General features: G+C 42.5%; 1 protein-coding gene across 1 annotated transcript in view; it reads left to right on the plus strand.

Moving 5' to 3' along the window:
* EFCAB6 (EF-hand calcium binding domain 6) overlaps nt 1-24,047 on the plus strand; it is a gene marked incomplete at its 3' end in the record, with an annotated part of 203,919 nt that overhangs the window by 51,426 nt on the left and 128,446 nt on the right. Inside the window, exons 7-8 of the mRNA XM_080812428.1 lie at nt 3,950-4,074; nt 9,881-10,029. Coding sequence (XP_080668554.1) covers nt 3,950-4,074; nt 9,881-10,029 — 274 coding nt within the window. The remainder of the gene's footprint in view (nt 1-3,949; nt 4,075-9,880; nt 10,030-24,047) is intronic.

Consider the following 24,047-nt stretch of genomic DNA (forward strand, 5'->3'; position numbering starts at 1 on the left):
CCATTATGTGATGACTTAAAGTTTTGCTGAAGAAAAGTTTGATGACAGTCTGACTTTATTTCCCTTATTAGAGACTTAGTCGTTTTGTTCAGATATCCAGGTACTTTTTTTTCTTTTTATTTAAAACGCAGTAATTTTGCTAGAATGAGTCATGATGTTGGACACTTGTGATTGATTCTGTAAGGATCTGTATGCTATTTGAATTGGCAGGTTTGAGTCTTTTATTTCAGGGAGACTTCTGGAATTGCAATTTTTAGCATCTGAACCATTCTGTAGTTAGATTTTCTTCCCAATGATACCTTTTACATGTATCTTGGATTTCTTTTCCTGTCTTTTTTAGACTGTAACTTTCTTGCAAGCATTCCTTCCTACCTTTTTCTTTTTTGTTTACTTGATATAATTTTTTTCACCCTCCTTACTGTTGTTTGTTTGCTCTTGTATTCATTTTAGTTCAGTCTTTGTTTCTGAGACAGTTTTATTTCTGATTTGCTTCAGAGCTCTGTCATCCAATTTCAGAGTTTTTCTAGCTCTGATTGATACTGTTCTCCCTGATTGATACTGTTCTCCTCAAATGAAAGATCATTTGAGATTTTCTCATCAATCAATAGGTAGCTAATATGTACTGAGTGTCTGGTGAGCGCCAGACCCTACACACTCATCACCACGTCAATCCTCTTGGCAACTCTGTGGCATTTCTGTCCATTTCTTCTTGCAAATGGGGACCCAAAAGCACAGGCCTGAACAGCTGGTGACGGAAGGTTGCAGAGTCCGTGAGCAGATCCAGAGTGAGTGCTCCTCACCTTCGTACTGTTTTCAGAGTTTCTGGATCTGACATCGGAGCTTCCACTGAGAAGTTCTTCTCTTGGCACTCCAACCCTGAAGCACATGGACAGAAAAGTAAATTCTACACTGTTTCTGATTTTTCTAGGATGACATTTTTACCATGTTTTAATAATACTCATTTTCTATATGGTGATTTGGGGAAGATATTCTCAAGAGAGCAATAATTTTAAAGTATATGTTCCCGGGACGTTAAGCGTCCTACTCTTGACTTCGGCTCAGGTCATGATCTCAGGGTCATGAGACAAAGCCCTGCATCGGGCTCCACGCTCAGTGTGGAATCTTCTCGTTTCCTGCCTCTCCCCCGGCCACTTAATGCTTGTTCTTTCTCTCTCTCTCTCTCTCTTAAAAATAAATAAATAATATCTTAAAAAATAAATGTCCCCTATTTGCATTTTTCCTAAAATTTCATTTTCTTAAGTAAGCATGTAATTCCACATACTTCTTTATATCTGATTCTATTTCTCATATGAACTCCTGCTTTTCTTTTGTCTACAGACGATGAATGATAAGGATACGATCTGCTCATGTCAGTTCCTTTTTGGGGAAAATGTGTTCTACAGGGACTCATGACCAGGAGCTGTTGGTGGATGTGATGCTGTTTTTACCCATATCAGGGAGTCTCTAGGTTGAATATTTGCAGGGACCACAACTTTTGACTTTTCTAAATATATAGAACAATGTTTCCTGTTCATTTTGCATGTTTCTGGCTTTGCTATGTTTATGATCCTAATAAGCCATCATCTTCCTTGTCAAAAGCACTATCTATCTGGCACCTGAAGAAATGGCATTGGGAGGTGGGGTTCCTTCTGTGCACTGATGACCTACATAAGTGCACACGTAAGCTCTGGATTTCCTCTCTACCCCAGTTCACATCAGCACAGACCCTTTGGGGGAAATTAGCAGGTGGCAGGAATTATTAAGCTGGGCTGATGGGTGAGGCCTGGCATGACTATGACAAGACACACCCTTGAACAAGGCATGGGTGAGTTCTGTACCTAGTCTGGGGTAGCGAATTTAATGACACGGGTCCCTGGACTGTGAGCGCCCTGAGGCCTGATGTTCACGGAGCAAGAACGGGTTTCCCTCGGTGTGCCGTGTGTCGCTGTGTACCACTGTTAGAGCATCAGTGCCGCGGAGTGAAACACACACATAATATGCGGGGTCAGAAAACCGGGCTCGGGGTGCCTGGGTGGCTCAGCAGGTTAAAGCCTCTGCCTTCGGCTCAGGTCATGATCCCAGGGTCCTGGGATCGAGCCCCACATCAGGCGCTCTGCTCAGCAGGGAGCCTGCTTCCCCCTCTCTCTCTTTGCCTGCCTCTCTGCCTACTTGTGATCTCTCTCAAATAAAAATAATAAATAAAAAATCTTTAAAAAAAAAAAAAAAGAAAACCGGGCTCCATACGCACAACTGAGTCAGAGCCCAGTTCTGTGGGTTCGCGTCCCCATCACTCGATGAGGCTCTCGTGTGTGTTGGGAGATGCCAGTTTCAAATGCCTGGCCCACCAAGGCCACAGAATTTCAGACCAAGTTCTGCCTTGTGTTTCATTACATAGCTAGCGGGGTCCACTGGGGGAAGCTGTTTTTCTTCTACTTTTTTCTTTCTTGCTTTTCTTTTCTTTCCTTTTTTTTCCGTTGTTTTTTGAGGTAGGAAATGGAATTCCAGATGACTGGCAGTTTGTTAACTGCAGCTGAGTCGTTGTAAGTGTGCTTCATTTGAGTGAAGCTTATTTGCAGACATTTTAGGAAATAAATCTGGGAAACCATTTGTGATTCTTTGCAGTCGACTTTGAGAAAGAGAACGGCTATATTTTAGATTTATTTTATTCTCTTTTATTATAAAAGTAATACAAGCTGGCTGCAAAAAAAGCAGAAACCACAAAAACACGAATAACAATCCCTGTATTCCTTCCACCTGAATCCTACCACTGTGTTCTTTTTGATGTATTGTCCTCCCCGATTTTTTTTCTCCTGCATGGATGGGTAGATGGATGGGTGGGTGGGTGGGTGGGTGGATGGGTAGACCTGCAAATACACAACATACGTATTAGAATGAAAATTAAATTATGCTAGTCATCCTTTCTTTCAATCATGAAACAATATATATCAAGGAAAATTTTCCATGCCTGTTAATTTAGACAGGCACCTTTGTTTTTAATGTCTGTGGTATTTTATAGGCTTGATGAGCCATAATTTATACAACCAATCCTCTATTAATGGGCATTTAAATTGTTTCAATTTTTAAAAATCTTTAAACAGTGCAGAAAATACCTGTACCCGTATACGTCTGTTGAGTAGTCCTATAATTCCATTTGTGTAAAATTCTAGGAGATTTCAGAGTGTTTACATCCCAGGTTTTCTATACATAAGCAAGAACTGATTTCTTTATCATTCCCTTATATCCATGCCTCTTTGACAAGGGGAAAAAAATTAACTTGTTTTCGTTAGACTTACAATTACCAATGAGTTTGAGTACTTTTTCATACATCTGTTGTGTTTTTTAGTTCTTTTCGTGTGAATTACCTGTTTATAACCTTAGTCTATTGTTCTGTGAGTACTTATCTGATTGATTCGTAAGAGCTACTCATGCATCATGGTAATTAACCTACAGTTTTTCTCACTTGTTTTTCTTTCATTGTGATTTGTATGTGTGTGTTTTTAACCAAACAAAAAATAAATATTTGTACCGTCAGACCTATCCATTATTTAAATGATTTGGGTCTATAACGTGTCCCTTGGAAAGGACTTCGCACACAGAGATTGTACGCTATGTAATATCCATCTTAATTTTCTTCTACTGCTTTCATGATTTTATTATTTCACTTGGTGTACTTTTTACTCTATCTAAGGTTTATCCTAGCACAAGATAGCAAGTAGATTCACTTTTTTTTCCAACTTGTTCAGCCAATTATTTCAATACCATTTATTACATGGCTTCTCATGCTTTTTAAAATTTTTTTAATTTTTTTTTTTTTTTTTTTTATTTTCAGCGTAACAGTATTCATTCTGGTCCTACTTTTTACCGGACAGGTTAGGATGAAAAGGGAACCCTGGATATTTAAATGTACCTTTGGCAACGTGAATAAGCGGAAGCTCTTTTGTTTTAATAGCGATCTCATGGAACAATCACCCAGTCAAGAATTCCAAAGGGGAGTGCCTGCACAGCTCTGCTTCCTCGGAAGATGTCTGGAAAAACCGCTCCTTAGACGAAATTGAGAGGACCTTTTGCCAAGAGGTAAGAGTGTCTCCCTCACGCCAGGGTTCTCTACAGTGTGAACCGAAGAAATTGACAGCTGTGGAAAACCGTTAGGTCTTGACGTTATTTCTAAAATTTGCTTTAATCCTCCTTCCACCTCCCCCAACCCTGAGGCCTCCTTCAAGTCCTGATGACAGTCCTTTGTAATAGTAGAGGTGGTGAGAGTCTGATTCTTAAGCGTCTCCTCTGTGCTACTCACATACTAAATGTGGTAAGAAATATTCAAGACTGCTCTAAAGACATGAGACAACTTAATTGAGTAAAATAAAGGAAAACTTGAGTAAATGAAGAGCTCTTTTTTTGGTTTTTGAATAAGAAGATTCAGCATTCATATCTGCTGTCCTTATATCTGGATATAAGGATATATCCATATCTATCTGGATATATGCATATCTATCTATCTAATATACACACACCCCCATATATAGATGTATATACATATATACACGTATGTAATATATATGTATATGTTTTCTTTTGAAAAGTTATGGTAAAGGACTTGCAGTACCACATAATAAATAATTTATAGGGGTGCCTGGCTGGTTCAGTAGGTAGAGTACTCATCTCTTGATCTCAGGGTTGTAAGTTTGAGCCCCACACTGGGTGTGGAGATTAGCTAAAAATAAAATCTTTAAAAACTTATAAAGGTATAATATTTAAGACACTATGGCACTATCTTACCAACTACTATTAGGTAATGGATTGGTCTTTATGTGTTAGTTTAGCATATGATATCAGGCATTCCTGTAGAGTGTGGTGGGGCTGGGGAGTGGCTCATTCAGTAATTAGGATAATTCAGGAGGCAGCCATTTGGGGGAAAAAGTTTGTAACCTTCCATTCTTCACACCAAAATAAATTCTATATGCATCCACTATTAGATTTAAAAATGTGTGTGAAAATTTTTTTATCTTGAAATTGAGACTTCCTTTTAAGCGTGATGTAAAGCCCGAAAACCATAAAGAAAAAGATTGATACATCTGATTATATTAAAATGAAAAGCTTTTGCACAGCAAAACTTTGTGTAAACAAATGGAAAACTTGACAAAATATGTGCCACATAAACAAGAGAAAAATCATAAATATTCCAAAGGTACGTAGAACTTTTAACAATGAATATAGAATTTTCTGGAGAAAAATGTCAATGAGGAAAAAAATTAACAAAAACCAGTGTTGATCAAGGTGTTGGAGAAGTGAGTGTATGTAATATTGTGTTGGTAAATTAGTAAAACTTGTTTTCTGTTATTGTTGTTAATAAATTTATTGTTTTCATAAAAACAGAACCATTACAAAATGCATTAGCATTACCAAAAAAGTAAGCAATTCTGAAAAGTACAAAGAAGAAAGTATAAATTATTCAAAATCCACCACCCAGAAATAATCAAAGGCAACATTTGGCGAACATAATTCTAGGTCTGTCTTTATTCGTATATATAGAAGGATGGCTGCCTCGGTGGCTGGGTGGGTGGATACATAGATAGAAATAATTTTATAAGAAGAGAATCATGCTCCTTTTTACAAATGAGACATATTTAATTTAAATGTCTTTGAATTTACCAGAGGTAAAGGAGACATGGCACCCTCGTAATTAACCCTTCTGTGGGGCCTCCCGTGTGCCGGGCCTCGTTGGGTATTCCCCTCCTCAGCCTTCACAGCAGCTCCGTGAAGGCACTCTTACCATCCTGGCTTCAACTTGAGGAAACTGAGGCATGGAGGGGTTTAATGACCAGCTCAAAGTTACCCTGCCCGTCAGCCCTGGGGCCAAGTTTAAGTCCAAGTTCTTGTCAAGTCCAGCTTCAAGTGAAGCTGAAGATACATGTGCACTTTGGTAAATATTTCTTTACCACAAGATATATGAGGTCCCAAAAGGGACTTCAAGACAAGAAAAGAGATTAAGAAAGCCATTAAGAATTGCAGAAATGATGGTGCTTTTGAAGGATCTTTCGATTATAGGCAGCGCGGGGCGGGCTCTCGCTTTCTGTGTTCCCCCTCCCCCCCCCCCCCACAAGTTTTGTTGTTTCTGTTTTGTTCTTAGTCGGGGGTTACAATGATATTAACACTCCATTCTGTTCCTATAATTTCTCTAGTTGTTTTGTCTTTGTTTCATATTTACGTGGATTCAGTGCACATCAGTACACTCCAGTGCTTACCATAGTTAATCCCTTTCAGAGTTCATTATTTTGATTTATTTTTGGGCTGGCTGGATTTCACTGTCAAGTAATTTCCTTAAGAAAGGCTCATGGGTACTTTATTCCCTCTGTTTTTTCATATTTGAGACTCTGCCTCTGACTTTTTCTACTAGAACTCCGCGGCTGGATATGATTCTTCCGTCTTCTTTTCTCTCCCTCAAAATGCTGTAAGCATCGTTCCATTGTCTTCTGGCACTGGGTGCTCTGGAGAAGAAGCCTGAGGACAGCAGATATTTTTTCCCCTTGTAGGTGATTCCCTAAATCACCTACAGTGATGCCTAAAGTTTTGGTTTTTGGTTTAGGGGTGTTTTGTTTTGTTTTTTTTGGCTCCTTAAAATTAAAAAAATGAAACTGAGCCGTACTGACCTTAAGCATTTTGTCAAAGTTTCCTGGACCACAGGGTGTTCTTTTGATGGACAGATTCAATCCTCCCTTCATTTGCAGAAAACTTTCTCTGTGTCGCTAAAATCTTCCCCCACCTTCCCTCCTTCCCTCCTTCCTGCCTTCCCTCTGTCCTCCCTGCACCTTCCAGTCCCTCCGTGTTATTCCCAGCTATCCTCCCACCGGGCCGTCTTGGTCTACCCTTGACTGCTGTCACCTGCTCCCAACTTGATCCAATACTTTTGTCTTTTTCCTCTGCCTTCAGTGACAGTCTTTTGAGCCATTTCTTTATTATTCATTTGAATTTCAGCCTTGCCTCTTACACTTGCTGTTTCTAAATTTGTTTATTAGCCCCTGTAATGATATTATTTTGGTTTTCTATCTCGCTTTGGACTATCCCTTCTCTTTCATTGTTCTGTCATCCTGACTTCAAGCTTTTCTTGGAATGAATTCCTATTCTTAGTTTCTATTTATGGCAGGAAACCTTTGTAGATGATGTGTTTATATTTATTTGTATTATGTTTCCTTACAGAGTGAGCTCTTTGGTTTTTGCCTGATCTTTCTTTTCTTTCTTCCTGTGGTTTTCCATTGTCTATATACACACAAATTACACGTTCTCTTATGGATACATGGAGATTGCTCCCTGTTTTGTGCTAATCCAAATGATGCCACTGGAAGGGGTTGCATCCGTATCTTTTGGTGCACCTGTGCAAAGGTCTCTCTAGGAATTACGCCTAGGAGTGGAATTACATGCCAGTTTGTAGCAGACACACTTCTCAGCTTTATTGGCAGTATCAAATTGCCTTTCAAAATATCAATTTACACACCCAACCAAAGCATATGAGAAAGAAGTCCTGTCATTCTACCTACTCGCCAACGCTTCATATTGTTAGACTTTTTTTCTTTAAAGATCTTATGTATTTATTGCAGAGAGAGAGAGAGACAGCGAGTGCAAGTCAGGGGAGGAACACAGGGAGAGGAAAAAGCAGAATCCACACTAAGCACCGAGCCTGTTACGAGGCTCGATCCCACAACCTTGAGACCACGTCCTGAGCTGAAACCAAGAGTCAGATGCCCTACCGACTGAGCCGGCCCAGTGCCCCAATTATTGTTAGACTTTTAAATTTTTTTTTGTCTGATGCAGATAGAATGTCATCTCAGCTATGATTTTAATTTTTATATCTCATAGCTTTATGCATTTTGTAGCCTTTCTTTAGAATGTTTTTGGTAAAAATGTATTCATTTTAAACTACTGTTTATTGAGTGCCCTCAGTGTGCCAAATTTTGCTTCACTCTAGGTAATTATTAGTGAACAAAACAGACACAATATGCTCTCGTGGAGATTGCATGAACTCACATCAGGGAGAGGGTGTTCAACACATTTATAAATGCGATAAATACGGGAAAAGACCTCATTTAGATAGCGGATCAAGGGAATGTTTATACACATTACATGTACAAACAGAAAAGGAGCGTACCTTTCACTGGTCCATCAGTAACATGACGGCATGCTACACATCATTTAAAAGCGTGATGGTTGACGTAAGTTCTTACAGGAAAAAATATCATGAGATACTGTTAAATGAAAATAGCCCCTGTCCCATCTGAATGTATAGCCATGATCACATTTTTGTGAAGTTATATGTTTATATGATCATTATGGAAGCTTTTGCAACACTACAGAAAAAAACTGGATGAAGAGACTCCCAGGTATCTTTACGTCCTTCTTTTTACTTTGCTGAATTGCTTGCATTTTCCCCTTTTGTTTCATTTAAACAGTCACAATGAAAATCCCTGATAGGTTTACACATGCCACCAAGACACTATGTCTGTTTCACTCCCTGCTCTTTTCCTAAAAGCTCTTATGTCAGAAACATTCTCCCAGAAAAAATGTCAATGGAAAGCAGTGTCATCAAGATAGTAAAAGCGATTTCATTAATTCAGTGAATACATTGAGACTGTACTCCATGTCTGGCTCTGGCTTCTCTCTGTGAACCCACCGCCCTGAAAGAGATAGAGGCAGATTTAGCCACATTTTGGGTTAGTTTTGTGCAACTTTCTAAGAAATTTAGACCCTGCAATTCTCTAAATATTTTTAAAGGTTTTCCCATTAGATTACCAACATTTCCGTGTACCCTATGGAAATTTCAGTGAATTGCTTCTTATTCCTTTGGTGGGTGGGGACTCTTGTGCATGTATTTCTATGTTCCAGCATAGAAAATATTTTTAAAATTAATTTTGTTAACACATAATGTATTATTTGCCCCAGGGATACAGGTCTGTGAATCGTCAGGCTTACACACTTCACAGCACTCGCCATAGCACATACCCTCCCAGCGTCCATCACCCAACTGCCATCTCCATACCTCCCCTCCCCCCAGCAAACCTCAGTTCGTTTTGTGAGATTAAGAGTCTCTTCTGGTTTGTCAGAATTTTTTTTTTTAAGTCACCTTATGTACTAGGTTGGTGGTTATTTCGTTTCTCATTGCAGCTAGAGGGGGTGGGGGGAACAATTCCCACGAAGTGGAGAGGGTTGGAAATATCGGAGAGTACCGTTATTACTCAATAACAACAGCGGGAAAACCTTTGGAAATAAAACCAATCTTCATAGTATTTTTATGAGGCCTATAAAAATCAGTGGTTAACCCACTTTGCTGAATTTTAGAAGTCCCATAAGCGAGGCTCATTCACCCTGATTGTTTGTGATTCCCGTTTAAAAAAGAAAAAGAATAATTAAAGAAATGCACAATGTGTACTCTGTTTATGCAATCTTTATATTAATGATTTTCCTTAGTCTAAAAGCTACTTCTGCTTTTAATAAAATGTTGCCAGCTTTTCGTTTGATTGACCCGACTTAATCAGGAGGAACCTAGCATGGGCTCACAGTAGGAATGGCTTGAAAGTATATTAAGAAAGATGTATCAAACTGGCAGATCCACCGAATATTTTTAGCTCTGAAATTTGAGGTGAAGCTATTATATGGCTGTTTTTCCCTGAGAAACTTGTCTGCCTTGTCAGTTGAGTCACTGGGGCTGGGGATACTATTCTGCAGTGAGCTCATCAATTAAACATTTGAACTTCAGAACGTGCCATCGTTATCTTTTTGATCAGTTTTTGGAGAGGGAAATGTGACGAGGTTTTGGTAAAAATGCACTGGTTGAACAGCTCTGTGAAGCGGATTTCTACGAATGCAACACTCAAATTTTCGTTCCCTACAGCTTCCCAGGGCTTATGAAAAGGTTGAAAAGGCCCTGAGTGCTGGGGACCCCTCCAAAAGTGGATATGTATCTTTGAATTACCTAAAGATTGTCCTCGACACCTTTGTGTACCGATTACCAAGGAGAATTTTTATCCAGTTAATGAAAAGGTAAGAGTTCCGTTGTTTCCTTGACAATTTTCCCACCCCCAAATGTCAACCGTGAGAATAAGGAGCAGCTTCATTTATTTTTTATTAATGTCTTGGACTTTTTTTTCTTGAAAATTTCAAACACATGCAAAAGTAAAGAGAATACTGTAATGAATCCAGTCACGTACCCACTACCCAGCTTCAATGTTCAGCTCGTGATCCATCATTTCATTTCTCTTCCTGCTCAGTTTTCCATTAACCCCAGGTATTTTTTTAAGTTTTTATTTATTTATTTGACACAGAGTGAAAGAGAACGAGCGAGAGCACAAGCAGGGGGAGGGGTGGGGGGAGAGGGAGAAGCAGACTCCCACAGAGCAGGGAGCCCCAGGCAGGGCTCCATCCCAGGACCCTGAGATCATGACTTAAGCTGAAGGCAGTCACTTACCTGACTGTGTCACCCAGGTACCCCAATCCCGGATGTTTTTGAAACAAATACCAGATACCATATTTTACTGAAAAGATCTCACTGTGTCTTTCTAAAAGGTAAGAGTGCTTTTAAAAAACATAGTAGAAATACTGGTTTTGCACCTAATAGAATTATCAATAATATTGTTAAACATCCAGCCAGGTTTCAAATCTAACTGATCATAGATTTTCTTTTACAACTTGAGTCAGGATCCAAATAAGGTCTGTGCATTGCAATTGATTGATTTCCCACAATTCTGTTTTTAGTCTGTAGGGTCTCGCTGCCTTTGTTAATTTGTTCCCTTATGATGTATCTATTATGATGTATTTATTACATGGTATTTCTTCCAACGGACATCTGACTGATCTACAGTGACATTTGACATGTCTCGAGTCTCCCTCTCCCAACCCCCCTGCCCCTAAATGGATTGTTATTCAGATGCGCATTCAGGTGTTTTGGCAAGAATACTTCCTAGGAGGTGGCAGGCACGTGTGGACTGGCTGTCTCTCTTTGTGTGGTGTTAGCAGCCATCGTTGGTCATTCTTACATCCGCGCATTCACTGGAGATTATAAAGTGGTGGTATCGCCCATCTATCATTTCTTCTTTTATTGGTTGGAGTACTTCTGTAATGAAAGCTTCCCTTCTTCAGCTGCTTGGTAACAACGAGACACACTTTGTCTAAGAAAGGCAGGATGTCCTTAGTTCTTTCCTTCACTTACCACCTTCCAAGATGATGAATTGGTTCCCAAGCATCCTTCCAAAGTGAGCAATGAGCGCTTTTTCTTCAAAAAATTATCATAATTCATGAGTGTCCACATATTTGATGTGTTTCAGGTCATCATCATTCTCACTGATCTTCAGTCTGTACCATCTTGGCCTTTCATGCTGGCTGCTGGGTCCTGTCGCTGCGACCCTGGCAGTCCCCTATAGCTCTCTTGCTTTCTGACATGCTCCCGCTCTTCTGGTACATTTCTTGCCACCGACCTGGAATCAGCCATTTCTCCAAAGATCCCTGTTTCCTTTAGAAATGGTGCATCTAGACCAGACTCTGCATAAGGAATACTGTCTTTAATTTACCTGGTGCTCTGTCTGGGTAGCTCAGAGCACCCTATCTCAGGGGAAGTAGGGTAGAGGCTACTGGGAAGAGTGTCTTGTGAGACTCTGGATAATTGCTGGACATCTAGGTTACCTAGAAAGGAGAGGCAAGAGAGAATAGTTTTTTTTTTTTTTTTTTTTGAGAGAGAGAGAGCACCTGAGCTGGAGGAGGGGCAGAGAGAGAATCTCAAGCAGGCTTCAAGCGTGGAACCTGACACAGGGCTTGATCTCACAACCCTGAGATCACGACCTGAACTGAAATCAAGAGTCGGACGCTTAACTGATGGAGCCATCCAGGTGCCCCAGGAAAACTAGTATTAAGTGAGGCCAACTAGATCCGTTCCCCACAGACTCCTCTTTCCTTCTTGACCCTCCGTACATCCAGAGAGGATCACTGTGTGCTGCCACCGTGGCTTCTAGAGTAAAAGGCAAGATATGGCCCTAGGAGTGAGTATTTCCATGGCTCAGAAAACAGTTCTGTTGTTCTATCCGAACATGGTGACAATTTTTAGGAAATACTTCGTTGGATGACCAAAAGTCATATAGTCATTTCTCTTTATTTCATTTTCAAAATTATGCAAGTAATAATTTAAAAACAATAATAAAAATAAAAACCAAAAAGTCACAATCCACCCTATGTAACAAATTTACTGCTTTCATGTTTCCACACTCCCTTCAGCTGTATCCACATACATATGTAATTTTTATGTGTTTGTAATTAAAGTACATCTACAGTTTTACATTGTGCTTTTCAAATAGGGATGCCTATGACAGACAGGCCTCCTGTTGGCTTTGTCATCTTCAAAATTATCATTTTATTTCAAGATTTTCTTTTCTTTCTTTCTTTTTAAAGATTTTATTTATTTATTTGACAGAGATCACAAGTAGGCAGAGAGGCAGGCAGAGAGAGAGGGGGGAAGCAGGCTCTCTGCTGAGCAGAGAGCCCGATGTGGGGCTCCATCCCAGGACCCTGAGATCATGACCTGAGCCGAAGGCAGAGGCTTAACCCACTGAGCCACCCAGGTGCCCTGATTTTATTTATTCATTAAAGAGAGAGAGAGAGACAGAGAGAGCAGAGGGAGAGAGAGAATCTCAAGCAGATTCCACACTGAGCACAGAGCCTGATGTGGGATTCCATCCCAAGATCCTGAGATCATGACCTGAGTCGAAACCAAGAGTCTGGCGCTCAACCAACAGAGCCACCAGGCACCCACAAAATTATAATTGAAATAAATGTATATTGGGGTGCCTGGGTGGCTCAGTGGGTTAAAGCTTCTACCTTTGGCTCAGGTCATGATCCCAGGGTCCTGGGATCGAGCCCTACATCGGGCTCTCTGCTCATTAGGGAGCCTGCTTCCCCCCTCTCTCTCTGCCTGTCTCTCTGCCTACTTGTGATCTCTGTCTGTCAAATAAATAAATAAAATCTTAAAAAAAAAAAAAAGAAATAGATGCATATTGAGTCCCTTTTTCTACCAGACATTATGGAAAGTGCTAAGAACCTAGAAACAAATTACAAACAGTCCCACAGCAGCAGGGACCACCAGAAGGATGGCAGCTATGAAGACCACAATGGGCGTGCAGAGTGAACATACATATTAGGACACTAAGGGCAGCCAAGGTCGTGCCATTGTGACAATGTGTTCTCACCAGAGACCCAGGGGTTTTTGAGTTGTGCCCTCTGTTGAGTTCACCCATGATTCCCAGTAGAACCAGGCACAAGGGACAACAGCGTGGTGAATACCCAAGTATGGTTATCTTGAATTATGAATCAGGTTTGTCTTCTGGTGCACATATCTGCAAGTTAAGACTTGTCCTGTCTTCCTGTCAACTCTTCCCTTTATAATTATGTCGCTATCTTTCTGTCCCTCTCGCTTCTATGGCCTGTCTTCTTGGCTACTGAAATACCCATAACAGTTTTCTTTGGATTAGTGTTTGTCCAGTGTATCTTTTCTCAACTATTTACTGTCACTATTACTACTACATAGTATGCTTCTTGTAATATAGCATATCTGTATTTTAAAAATTCCAAATGAACATCTTTGCCGTCTTGCCTTTTCAGCAGTCAAGTGTAGCATGTTCTCGTGTCTTGTGACGGGCGTGTTGGGGTTTTTTTCTTCTACCGCTCTGTGGTTCTCTGATTTTTCTCGGTTCTTTTTTTCTCCCTCCTCCACTGTGTTTGGTTCTGAGTTTTCCTTATCATGCGCTTTCCCCTCCACTGTCTTAAGACTTAAATAATTTATTTCTATTCTTATAGAAGAAGTTACCCTTAAATTTTTAACACATGTTCTGAACTGAAAAAGCCAAAAGTTCACAATATTTCTGCTGTCCTGAATAAAACAAGCGGCTTCAGTGGACATGTTCCTATCTGCTAGTGTTTCGATCTGGCTTTGTTTTGGTAGTACCTGAATTAGTCTTTATTATTGGGTGTGTTGTTGTGGGTTTTTTTGTTTTTTTCTTACAATCCGTGTTTGTTTGTAGGTTTTCCCATATTTACCAGTTTGTTGGCTCATCACTGCTTCTTCAGTCTCACCCCTCATTCAGAATTCAATTTCCTAAAGTATGTTCTGTAATAATCCTTTAAGTGAGGTGCTGTGAGTGGGCGGGGGGGGGGCAGTTAGTCTTTGTTTTCAAAAATGTCTATTTTCTACTCACTCTTTAATGGATATTACACAGGGAATACAATTCTTATCTGAGAGCTGTCTTCTGAGAGACACTCTTCACGGTCTTCTGGCCTCTGCTGTTGCTGTTGCGAGTCTGCTGTCTAATTGCCAGTACTTTCTGGGTGATCTGTTTTTTCTTTTTCTGGTTGCCTTCAAGATTTTTCTCTTTATTTTTGTTACTTTCCAGTTTCCCTACAATGTGTCTTGCTAGAGAAGTCTGTTTATTTAACCTCCCCAGACGCATGCTGTCTCATGGTGAGGATTAGTATCTTTCATGAATTCTAGAACATTCCCTGCTGCTACTCTTTGGGTATTGTCTCCACCCCACTCTCGCTGGCCTTTTCTTCTAGACGTCTTATTAAATATTTGTTGAACCTCCTCCTTCCACTCTCCCTGTCTCTTAGACTCTCTTGCATTTTCCATGTCTTTATCTGTCTGGGTTCCTTTCTGACTGTTTTCCTAGAATCTGTTTTGGTTCCTAAACTCTCAACTGTGCCAGATCTTCTCCCAGTCTAGCAGTCTCAGGTCTCCGAGCCCTGAATTGGCATTAAACTCCAGCCTCTTAGTGCCTGTGGGAGATCCCAGGGCTGCCTTTAAGCACAGGCTGCTCCGTCCAGGTCTGACACCCTCCCTGCGCTCTTGTGGGAATAACTCACATTCTCTCTGCCCCAGGCTTCCAGCACCTGTGGATTTCCCTTTCCTGGTTTCAATTTGTACCGTATGTTTAAGATCATTTTGTTGATATATTTATTCCAGTAAGTGTTGATATAGTTGATGTATCGGTTGATATATTTCTGTGATTATATGAGGAGGTTAGGGAGAGAGCCACTATGTTGCCAGAAATCTTACCTTAATGTGTTCATGCTGGCTGGGAAGTTAGAAAAGTCTCCAGAGAGTAAACAGAGCTGAGTGGAAACTTCGAGAGGTGTAGAAGAGTCTCCCACGCGGGTGGCTGGAGGAAGACGTGCCATCCAGAGGAAGCAAGCAGCATTCCACTGGGGCTGGTGGACGGGGTCATGACCGCCCATCTGGGCTCTTCAGTTCTATAGACCAGAATGTTTCTAACCAAGTCACTCTTGAGTCTTTGGTTTCTTCACATTTGCATATGTTCATTTATTTGTTCAGCCAGTCCATGGATAGTTCTGGAGCCCTCACTATGTGCCAGGTGCTGTGCCAGGCGCTAGGGACTCATTGGAGAGGAAGACCTGGGCCTTGCGCCCAGAGAGCACTACCTGCTAGTGGGTGAGGTGACATTCCACAGACACACCGGGCTGAAGGGAGGTGTGCAGTGTGATGGGGCCATCGTGAGAGTGTTGGGGAGGACCTCAGGAAGCTTCTCTGCAAATGAGCTTTAAACAGAGACCTGAGACACCAGGGGGAAAGCCCCAGGACAGGCAGCCCCGCCGTGTCATGGTCCAGGGCCTGGCAGAAGCCGGGTGCAAGAGGGAGCCAGAGGTGGGGTAGAGGGTAGGCAAGGGCCCGGGAGGGGATTGGGGTCGTGGCCACCGCCAAGGGGTCAGAGACAGGCTTTGTGTCCGATTCAAGGCCGGAGTGCAAATACTTGTGTGCATTTTTATAAAGATTGCCCAATCTGAAAAAATAATAGTGATTTATATCCCCGTCAACGTCGTATGAGTGTTCTAGTTTCATATGCCTTCTGGCATTGAATATTAACATTGTTTTAAAATATTGATAGCTTAAGAGGTATAAAATGGTGCCTCATTATCGTCTTAATTTATATTTCTTGGAGCAATGCTGGGCCTTGACGATTCCGTGAGGCCGCGCACTGATCGCATCTCCCCGATAGGAATCCTCCTTGTGTCCTGACTGGGGAATGCCCCCACTGCTGGCATTTGAAGTCAGTTTTATCACCTTTTTGTTTAATAATTTTTTTATAATTAATTAATTATTAAGAGATAACCCTTTTCTGTCATAAGCAGGGCAGCTTCGTGCTGCCGTTGTTCCCAGCCTGCTGCTTCCCCTTCGTTCACGTGACACCTCATTGTTCTGAAGTTTATATTTTAACATAATCAAATGCATTAATCTTCTTTTGGAATGTCTTCTGTTGCGTCATCTATAAATTCATCATTCCTGCCCAGGCTTGATATAAATACGCTTTTCTACTCCACTTGTTTTTCTTAGTCTTTGAAAACAAAACACTTTAATTCATCCTGACATAAGGTGGGCATCCAAATTCACATTCTTTTCCCAAATAGATAATCTGTTTTACCACCACCACTTATTATTCTTTCCCCATTGTTTTTAATGTCTGCTTTGTCATACATTCAATTCTCTCCATAATTTGGTTTAATGTGTCCTTCTAGTCTGTTCCGTCACTCTAGATGACCCTCGTGTGTGGACATTTCTGTCCAGTGTGGTCTACACTGGCCCATCCAACTGCCGTGTTGTTTGCCGTCTCACCTTCAGAGAGAACACTGGGTTCCCAGCACTGTCACGGTGATTTCTTGACTTTAGAGGGTGATGGTTGGGGACTTACCACTCATTATGTCACCTCCTAGGAAGAGAGAACCTGCTAGTTTCTACCAGGAAAGCACTGGCCCCATGAAACAGGCATCAGAGGTGGGACTAGTGTCACCCCCAGTGGCAGCGAGTGGCAGGACTGTTTCCTCCCTGCCTTGCTCTCCTCTCCAGCCACCGAGGAGGCAGAACAATGCAGACTGGTGGGAGGGACAGTGTGGAGACAAGGGCACACCTGCTGTTGCCAGAAGTGAGCAGCCTGAGCTCCCCCGGACCTGCCCTCGCAGCTTCATGGGTCTATGATTGTGCTGGGCTAATTCTGTATGACTTTCGTATTGAAAAAATATGAAAAGTTCACTAAAAAAAATCTGTACAAGAATGTTCATAGTAGCTCTGGTCATAATTCACCCAAATGGGAACGGCCCCAAGTGTCCTTCAGCGGGCGATTAGATAAGCAAACTGGTCCGTCTGCACGATGGCATATTTCTCGACGATAGGAAGGGATGAGCTTTCGATGTGAACGGCACAGCTGAATCCCAGCGACATTCGGAAGAACCAGTCTCAAAGGCTGCTGCTCTAGGAGTCTGTCTCTAGGACATTCAGGAGAAGGCAAAACAGTAGGATCAAAGAAGAGGTCATTGGTCTCTAGGACTGGGGGCGGTGGGGGGAGGCCCGACTCTGGAGGGGCAGCACCTGGAAGGCGGTGGGGTGATGGAGCTGTTCTGCGTCCTGTGTGGGGCGGTGGTGAAGCGAATCTGTATGTGGGTTAAAACTCGTAGAAGTCTGCACCGAAACAAAAAAGTTCATTTTAGTGCATCTTAGTTTGAGAAATAAAATTTAAAAATACATCCTTTAAAAAAAATCTCAGACAACATAGGAAAGAATAAAGCAAGAAAGTAAAATAAAGTCTAAACCTTCATAATAAAATGGCTGGAGAAATTATTCCTCCTATCCAACTCAAGAATGGATAGTATAGGGAGAAAAAAAAAGGCTTCTAGTTGAGTTTGTTGTGTTTTAGAAAAAAATACTCAAGATCTGGGGCCTAAATTAAAAACCCTAACATCTTGATAATAAAGCATAAAATCTTGACTACAATCATATTCTAGAGACTTTAAAAAGCCATTTTCCATATATATTTTTATTTTAATGTAATGGTAGACTTTAATTGAACAGCTAACTTGACCTTTATTGCTAACGTGCTGTGCTTTTCAATGTTGCCTAGGCTTTTATATAAAGTACATCTGTTAAAAATAAAATCAGTGTTTAAACATGAAGAGTGGGGTTTGAGGGAGAGCTGAGGGGAAGGAATAAAGGCAGTGACTTGCTCTGACTTGTGTATTCGCCGAGATACTTTCTCATCCATCATGTGAGCACGTTCTCGCTCAGAAACATCTCCCGGTGAGAATTTTCCCACTCACCCCGGGAGTGCCCAACAGAAGCTCTACAAGCAGAAACAATAAGCCATTTAGCCCAAATTACATTAAGCGTAGAACCAATACCCAGTGGTATGTGTTCAATTATTGTCCAAATCTCTTTAACCCACACGTCTAGGATCTCTTCCATCTATGCGACATTCTGGAAAAGACAAAACAATAGGAATGGGAGAGAGATCAGTAATTGCCAAGACTAGGGGCAGAGGAGGGTGTGATTCCGGGGGGTGGAGCGCAAGGGAGCTTTTGGGGGTAAGGGAGCTGTTCTGTACTCTACCATGGTGGTCTTAACCTCCGACATACAGTGGTCAGGGTCCAGGCAGAAATCAGATGGACACGAGTTTATTGAAGGACGCTTTACTCACGTGAGGGCAAGATTAAATGAAATCGGTAGATGGGGAAGCCTTTCTCTCTCCTAGACCTGAAAGGATAGGAGAGGGAGCAGTTACTGAAAGGAGCAAGGCAGATAGCTAAAGAGGAGGTCACTGGAGAGCAGTTAAGGTCTAAGAACACGGCCATGGCCACGTGGCAGGGAGGGGGCTGGGGGAGGAATTGGCCCACCTTCTCTCCTCTTGCCTTCCAGTCCCCTGGGGCGCCCAACCTTCTTTTCACAGGATCTCAGTGCTCGATGGTCATCTCTTTATCGGGCTGCCTCTACTGGCTCAAGGCACGGTGCGTCCTGTAGAACAGGTCCCTAAGCCCTGGGGATTTCCTCTCAGCTGAATGTAGATGAGTCATCAGCAAGCTACCAAGTGTTCTATCAAGTCTGTTCTGGTGATGGGATATGTGGCAAGACCAGCATGTTCTGTGGACCTGGGCTTATTGCCACTCCGTCACCACCATCAGATGAGTCCCTCAATTTATTTCTGTGATGGCAGGACATCCCAGTGGTGCATAAAGCTTTCTGGAGGTCCACAGATGATGAGAAGTGATAGAAGCGTTTCAGGCAGGCAAGGCAAATTTGTGTCTGGAATATGCATCGAGACAGATCACTGCTCCCTCCCTGTGGAAAGGGGTCCAATGGAATCTTTGCCAGGCGACTAGGAAGCCCATGTAGGGAAAGGGGCCATAAAAGGGCTCAGGGTTGGCCTCTGCCATTGGCAGCCTGGGGACTTAGGTGGGCAGCAGCTAGCTCATCTTTAGTGATGAGAAGTCCCTGTTTTCAAACCAATGCACAGCGTCCATTCCTGACCACAATGCACAGCGATCTCCGTGACCACTTTCATGTGGAAGCCCATGAACAAGCACCAGGTTTCCTGGGCAAAGTGACTGACCAGGACCTTCAGGGCAGGTCAGTTTTCCTCCTGATAATCCATGTGGCTGCCCCCGCAGTGGGACTTACATAGGACATAAATACCTTCAGAAGCCGTGCTTTTCTGTGACGAGACAACAATTTATATTACAGCTCGAGCCTTGCAAATTGTTTCTTACTCAATGCCCCACTCAGAATTGCTGGGTTACCCAGAACAGCAGAGCGGATCAGAACAGCAGGACAAAACTATCTCCAAAACCAGAGATGCCCTTCAAGCATACGAATCTTTTCTTACAATGGGCGGCAAAAGGCTAATTCATTGGTTTTTCACTTTGGAGGGACTATGCCAGCATGCATGCCTTAGGCCTCTGGATCCCTAGTAACTTGACCAGACTGGAAGACCTTGAAGTTCCATGGGGTTTATCTTCTCTGCCTTTCTGAGGCCCCTTGGATATTTGTTATTTCATTCTTAGTAGATCCAGTTAATGTAATATCATCGTGTTGTGGGCCAGTGCGGTGGTTGAAGCCACACCAGAACGATCCATGGCCACATGGTGGGGTACCCACCCCATGTGGTGGGGTGGCTCAGTCTGTTGTGCACCCAACCCTTGATTTCGACTCAGGTCATGATCTCGGGGTCGTGAGATCAAGGCCCCTGTTGAGCCGTGCGCTCAGAGCAGAATCTGCTTAAGATTCTCTCTCTTCCTCTCCCTCTGCCCCTCCTCTCTGCTTGCTCACTCTAAATAAATAAATCAATAACTTAAAAAAAAACAAAACCATAACACAGCTCCTTGGCCAATATCTATAGGACTCTCTGGGCAAGCCTTGATCAGAGTTCCCTCACATTATAAGGTGGCAGGAAGCAGGTGATTTGACATAGTCTTGAGATAAGATTTGGAGGTGAACAGATCTCCCGGCTGTGTAAAGGGAAACTTGAAAAGGAGATTGAAACATTAGCATTTGATACGTCTATAGCCACATACCAGATGCCAGGGGCTGTGTTGATTTGCATGTGTGACTGGCATCATTGCTTGATTAAATTTACAATAATCCAGTCATGTTCAAATATCCAAGTAGCTTTTGCATCGGGAAACGGTGATTCAGACGGAGTATGGTAGAAGCCAGCCTTTTGCCCTCGTCTTTTATTCTATGATGTGCTCCAGGGAATTGGTAAGATTTTTAAACCCCTTGCTAAGCGTTGGGTTTTCCACTTGGTCCTTCCTATCATCATAGCCCCTTATTTCATGGATCAAAGGACAAATACGAGGGTTCTGCAGTGACTAAGAATGACTGTTTCCATCATGTATTCTGAGCCTGGAGAAGTAAGCACAGGATGAGCCTGTAACCCTCCCTGACCCTCTGCAACATGGACTTGGGTTTCTTCTCTCCTCCATAAGCCTGCACCGTGACCCGGCAGACCATGCTGGCACTTGGGCTCCCCATGGATTGTCGTTAGTTCAGAGTCACTATCTAATAACCCTGGGTGGTCTAGGTATTTTTTTTCCCTTCACACATAGTCCTTTTGGTAAATGGCTGAAGGATCTTCTGCGCAAGGTTTGAGGGAAGATTCTCTGTATACACATATGGCTCTCTTATAGGGTTGTTCCTCAAAGGTATCCAGATTCTCCTTTAATTAAGGGGCTTTGGGTCTGTGAATTGGTTTCGGTCTGTGACCTGGGCAACAGGTCATGAATTCCCACATTAACGACCAAGTCAGTCTTCTGCCTATCAGACCTAGAATTTTCAGTGTATTCTGTAAATATCAGGCAGTACCTTGGTCTTTCCTAAGGACCCTGTGTTCGGTTAGCTAGTGCCAGAAACCCTCGTGGGCTGAAACACCCTGATTATATCCTAGCTCGTGGTGGTGAGTTCTCCCAAGGTGTAGCTATAGAAGGAAGTTCCCCAACTCCTAACTATGAGGACATCTCATGGCTGTTAATATGTTAACTCAACATCATGAATATCCACGAGGGGAATATGTGGGATTTTGCAAACTTATTTTGTTTGCAGAATGACGCTGCCCTAGATGGTCATAGGAGCGATGTGCATAGCTCATCTCTGTGCTCCCCTGGCCAGCCGACCACTTCAGGCCCTCTCTGCCTCTCTCTGGGACGTGCAGTTCTGAATTCCTGTCTCATGGCATGCTGGAATGGGGTGATGGAACGTGTTACAAGTGATGTGTCATTTACTACTAATAAAGTTAAAATAAGCAAGTTATTTTGTTTTCTGGCAAAGTACAGCGATCGTCCCCAAGTTAATGCCACCTTCAGTTACTTGCACGCCCTTATCTTTGAAGAGAGGAAGGGGTAGCTTACAGCTAGCGTTAGCGCATGTCCATACCTTGGCGGTATGTGGGGGCACTTGTCCAGGACACGGGCAGCGGCAGTGTGGACTGGGACTTGGCAAGCCCCTGGCTATCATGTCCTTTCATACACAAGACAGCTCGAGCCTGTATCTCATGCACTTTGCTCAGGCCAACACCTACCCTCCCTCCTCCAGAATTTATTTGGCACTCTGGTAGAGTTTTATTATCTTGGTCCATTTGCCCTGTGGCCGGTTTCTCTTCGGTGAGCTGCAAATCTCGACCCTGTAGCTACTGTTCTCTCTCTGGCCTCTCTTGGGGCCCCATAATCTCCCTTCAGAGATCCTTAGAAATGCAGTGTCAGTGGGCTTGGGGAAGAGGATGCTAAAAATCCTGAATGTGCTGTTTCTTACCAACACATATTATTAACTCAGAAGCCAATAAACCAGCTCTAGATCATGATGCATGGGGCAAATCTATCCCAGATATGGCAATCAGGGAAGACTTCTTGGGGGAGATGGCATTTAAGATGAGACCTTCACGAAAGCATCAGGCATGCAGAAACGAAGTCTGCTGTGTTGCACAAATTTAGAGTGCACCAGTCACGTTGTATTTCCTGTGAAAGAGCATCCAGGCCAACAGTCCCATGCAGAAGGCTTCGTGGAAGTGGGAACTTGGTATAGTTGAAGACAGGAGGAAAGGAAAACAGGGAACAGAAGTCCAGAGTTTGATACTGGACGTGCTAAGTTTGAGATGCCTGTTAGAAATCCGACTGCTGATGTTGAATAGGCTATTGGAGGCTCAGAAAAAGAAGTCCAGTCTAGAGAAAGAAATATGGGTATCGGCTTTGTACAGATCAGTCTAGATGGTATCTCAAGCCAGAGAATAGAGGAGGTTGCCAAGAGAGAGCATATGGATAGAGAAGAGAAATGAGAGATGGGGGTTGTTAGCATCAGCGACTGGGCGGAGGAAGAGGAGTCAGCCAGTGAGGTGGTTCATTTCCCACACTTGTTACATCCTCCTTTGTCTCTTACCGTTGCCGTCCCCCGCTCCCCAGCCCCCATCACAGGTCTGCCCATCCTTGCAGTTCTGATGAGTCTCTCCCTCTGGCTGACCCTTCTTGGTTCCTCTGGCTCATGGGATTAGTCTCTCCACCCTGTTTCTCTGTGCTGTCTCCTCGGACAGTACCCACTTGTTGAATGGAATCCAGACTGTAACAAATCTGTGTTTCTTTTCTCTACTCCATAGATGGAGCCGGGTGCTGCCGTAAGTCTCTTCCTGGATTCACAGGATGGGAGAGTAGGATGGGAATGCTTAGGGCCCCCAGCATCCGAATCCAGAGAGAGAGCGAGCGACCGCCCCTGGGACATTTTTAAGACTAAAAGTCTCAACTATAGCTTTGTGACCTTTGGATAATGGTTAGTCATGTGATTTCTAGCAAAATTGGCACTGATTTTTCAAAAATTGTTTCATTCAGTGTTTATACATGTTGATTATAAAAGCTATTCAAGCTCAAACTGGAAAATAGGGGAACCATGAGGAAAAAACAAATTACCCATTACTGTAATAGCCAGACATAACCGCCACTGGTATTTTAGTATATTTCCTTCTAGAATTTCTTTGTGTGCACACGTACACAGGCACCATGCACACTTAACATTGTTGAGGTCCTATGGTACAGTATTATTACCAGGAGCATTTTTGTATGTCCTTGGAAAGCCTTTGAAGTTAATTTTTAATGGCTACAACATGTTTTGTTAACCCTTGAGTCCAAAGTTTGAACATGTCTAAGGTTTCCTTTACGTATTGCTCAAATGCATTTCCGGAAGGTGTTAATTTATTCTTATGAGGGCGGCTGGTGAGAACCTTTTTGCCGGCATTCCACATGGCCGCTTTTAGATCCTTGAGAAAATGACCGGTAGAAGCAAAGTTGCTTACCGTTGGTTTGATTTCAGGTCGTTGGTTGCTGTTGACTTGCACATTTTTCATGTTTAAAAGTTTTAGGTACTTTCTCTGTGAATTATTATTCGTCTGTGACCTTTGACGTTCTTCTGTGTTTTAAAAATGTTTTACTCCAGGGGCATCTGGGTGGCTCAGTGGGTTAAAGCCTCTGCCTTCAGCTCAGGTCATGATCTCAGGGTCCTGGGATCGAGCCCTGCATCGGGCTCTCTGCTCAGCGGGGAGCCTGCTTCCTCCTCTCTCTCTGCCTGCCTCTCTGCCTACTTGTGACCTCTGTCAAATAAATAAGTAAAATCTTAAAAAAAAAATGTTTTACTCCAGTAAAAGTTACTAAAATAAAATTCATTCTCAGGGTCACAGTTTAATGAGTTTTATCTCTTTATCTAACCCCTGCCA

The sequence above is a fragment of the Martes martes genome, assembly GCF_963455335.1.
Source record: "Martes martes genome assembly, chromosome: 8".
Classification (NCBI taxonomy): Eukaryota; Metazoa; Chordata; class Mammalia; order Carnivora; family Mustelidae; genus Martes; species Martes martes.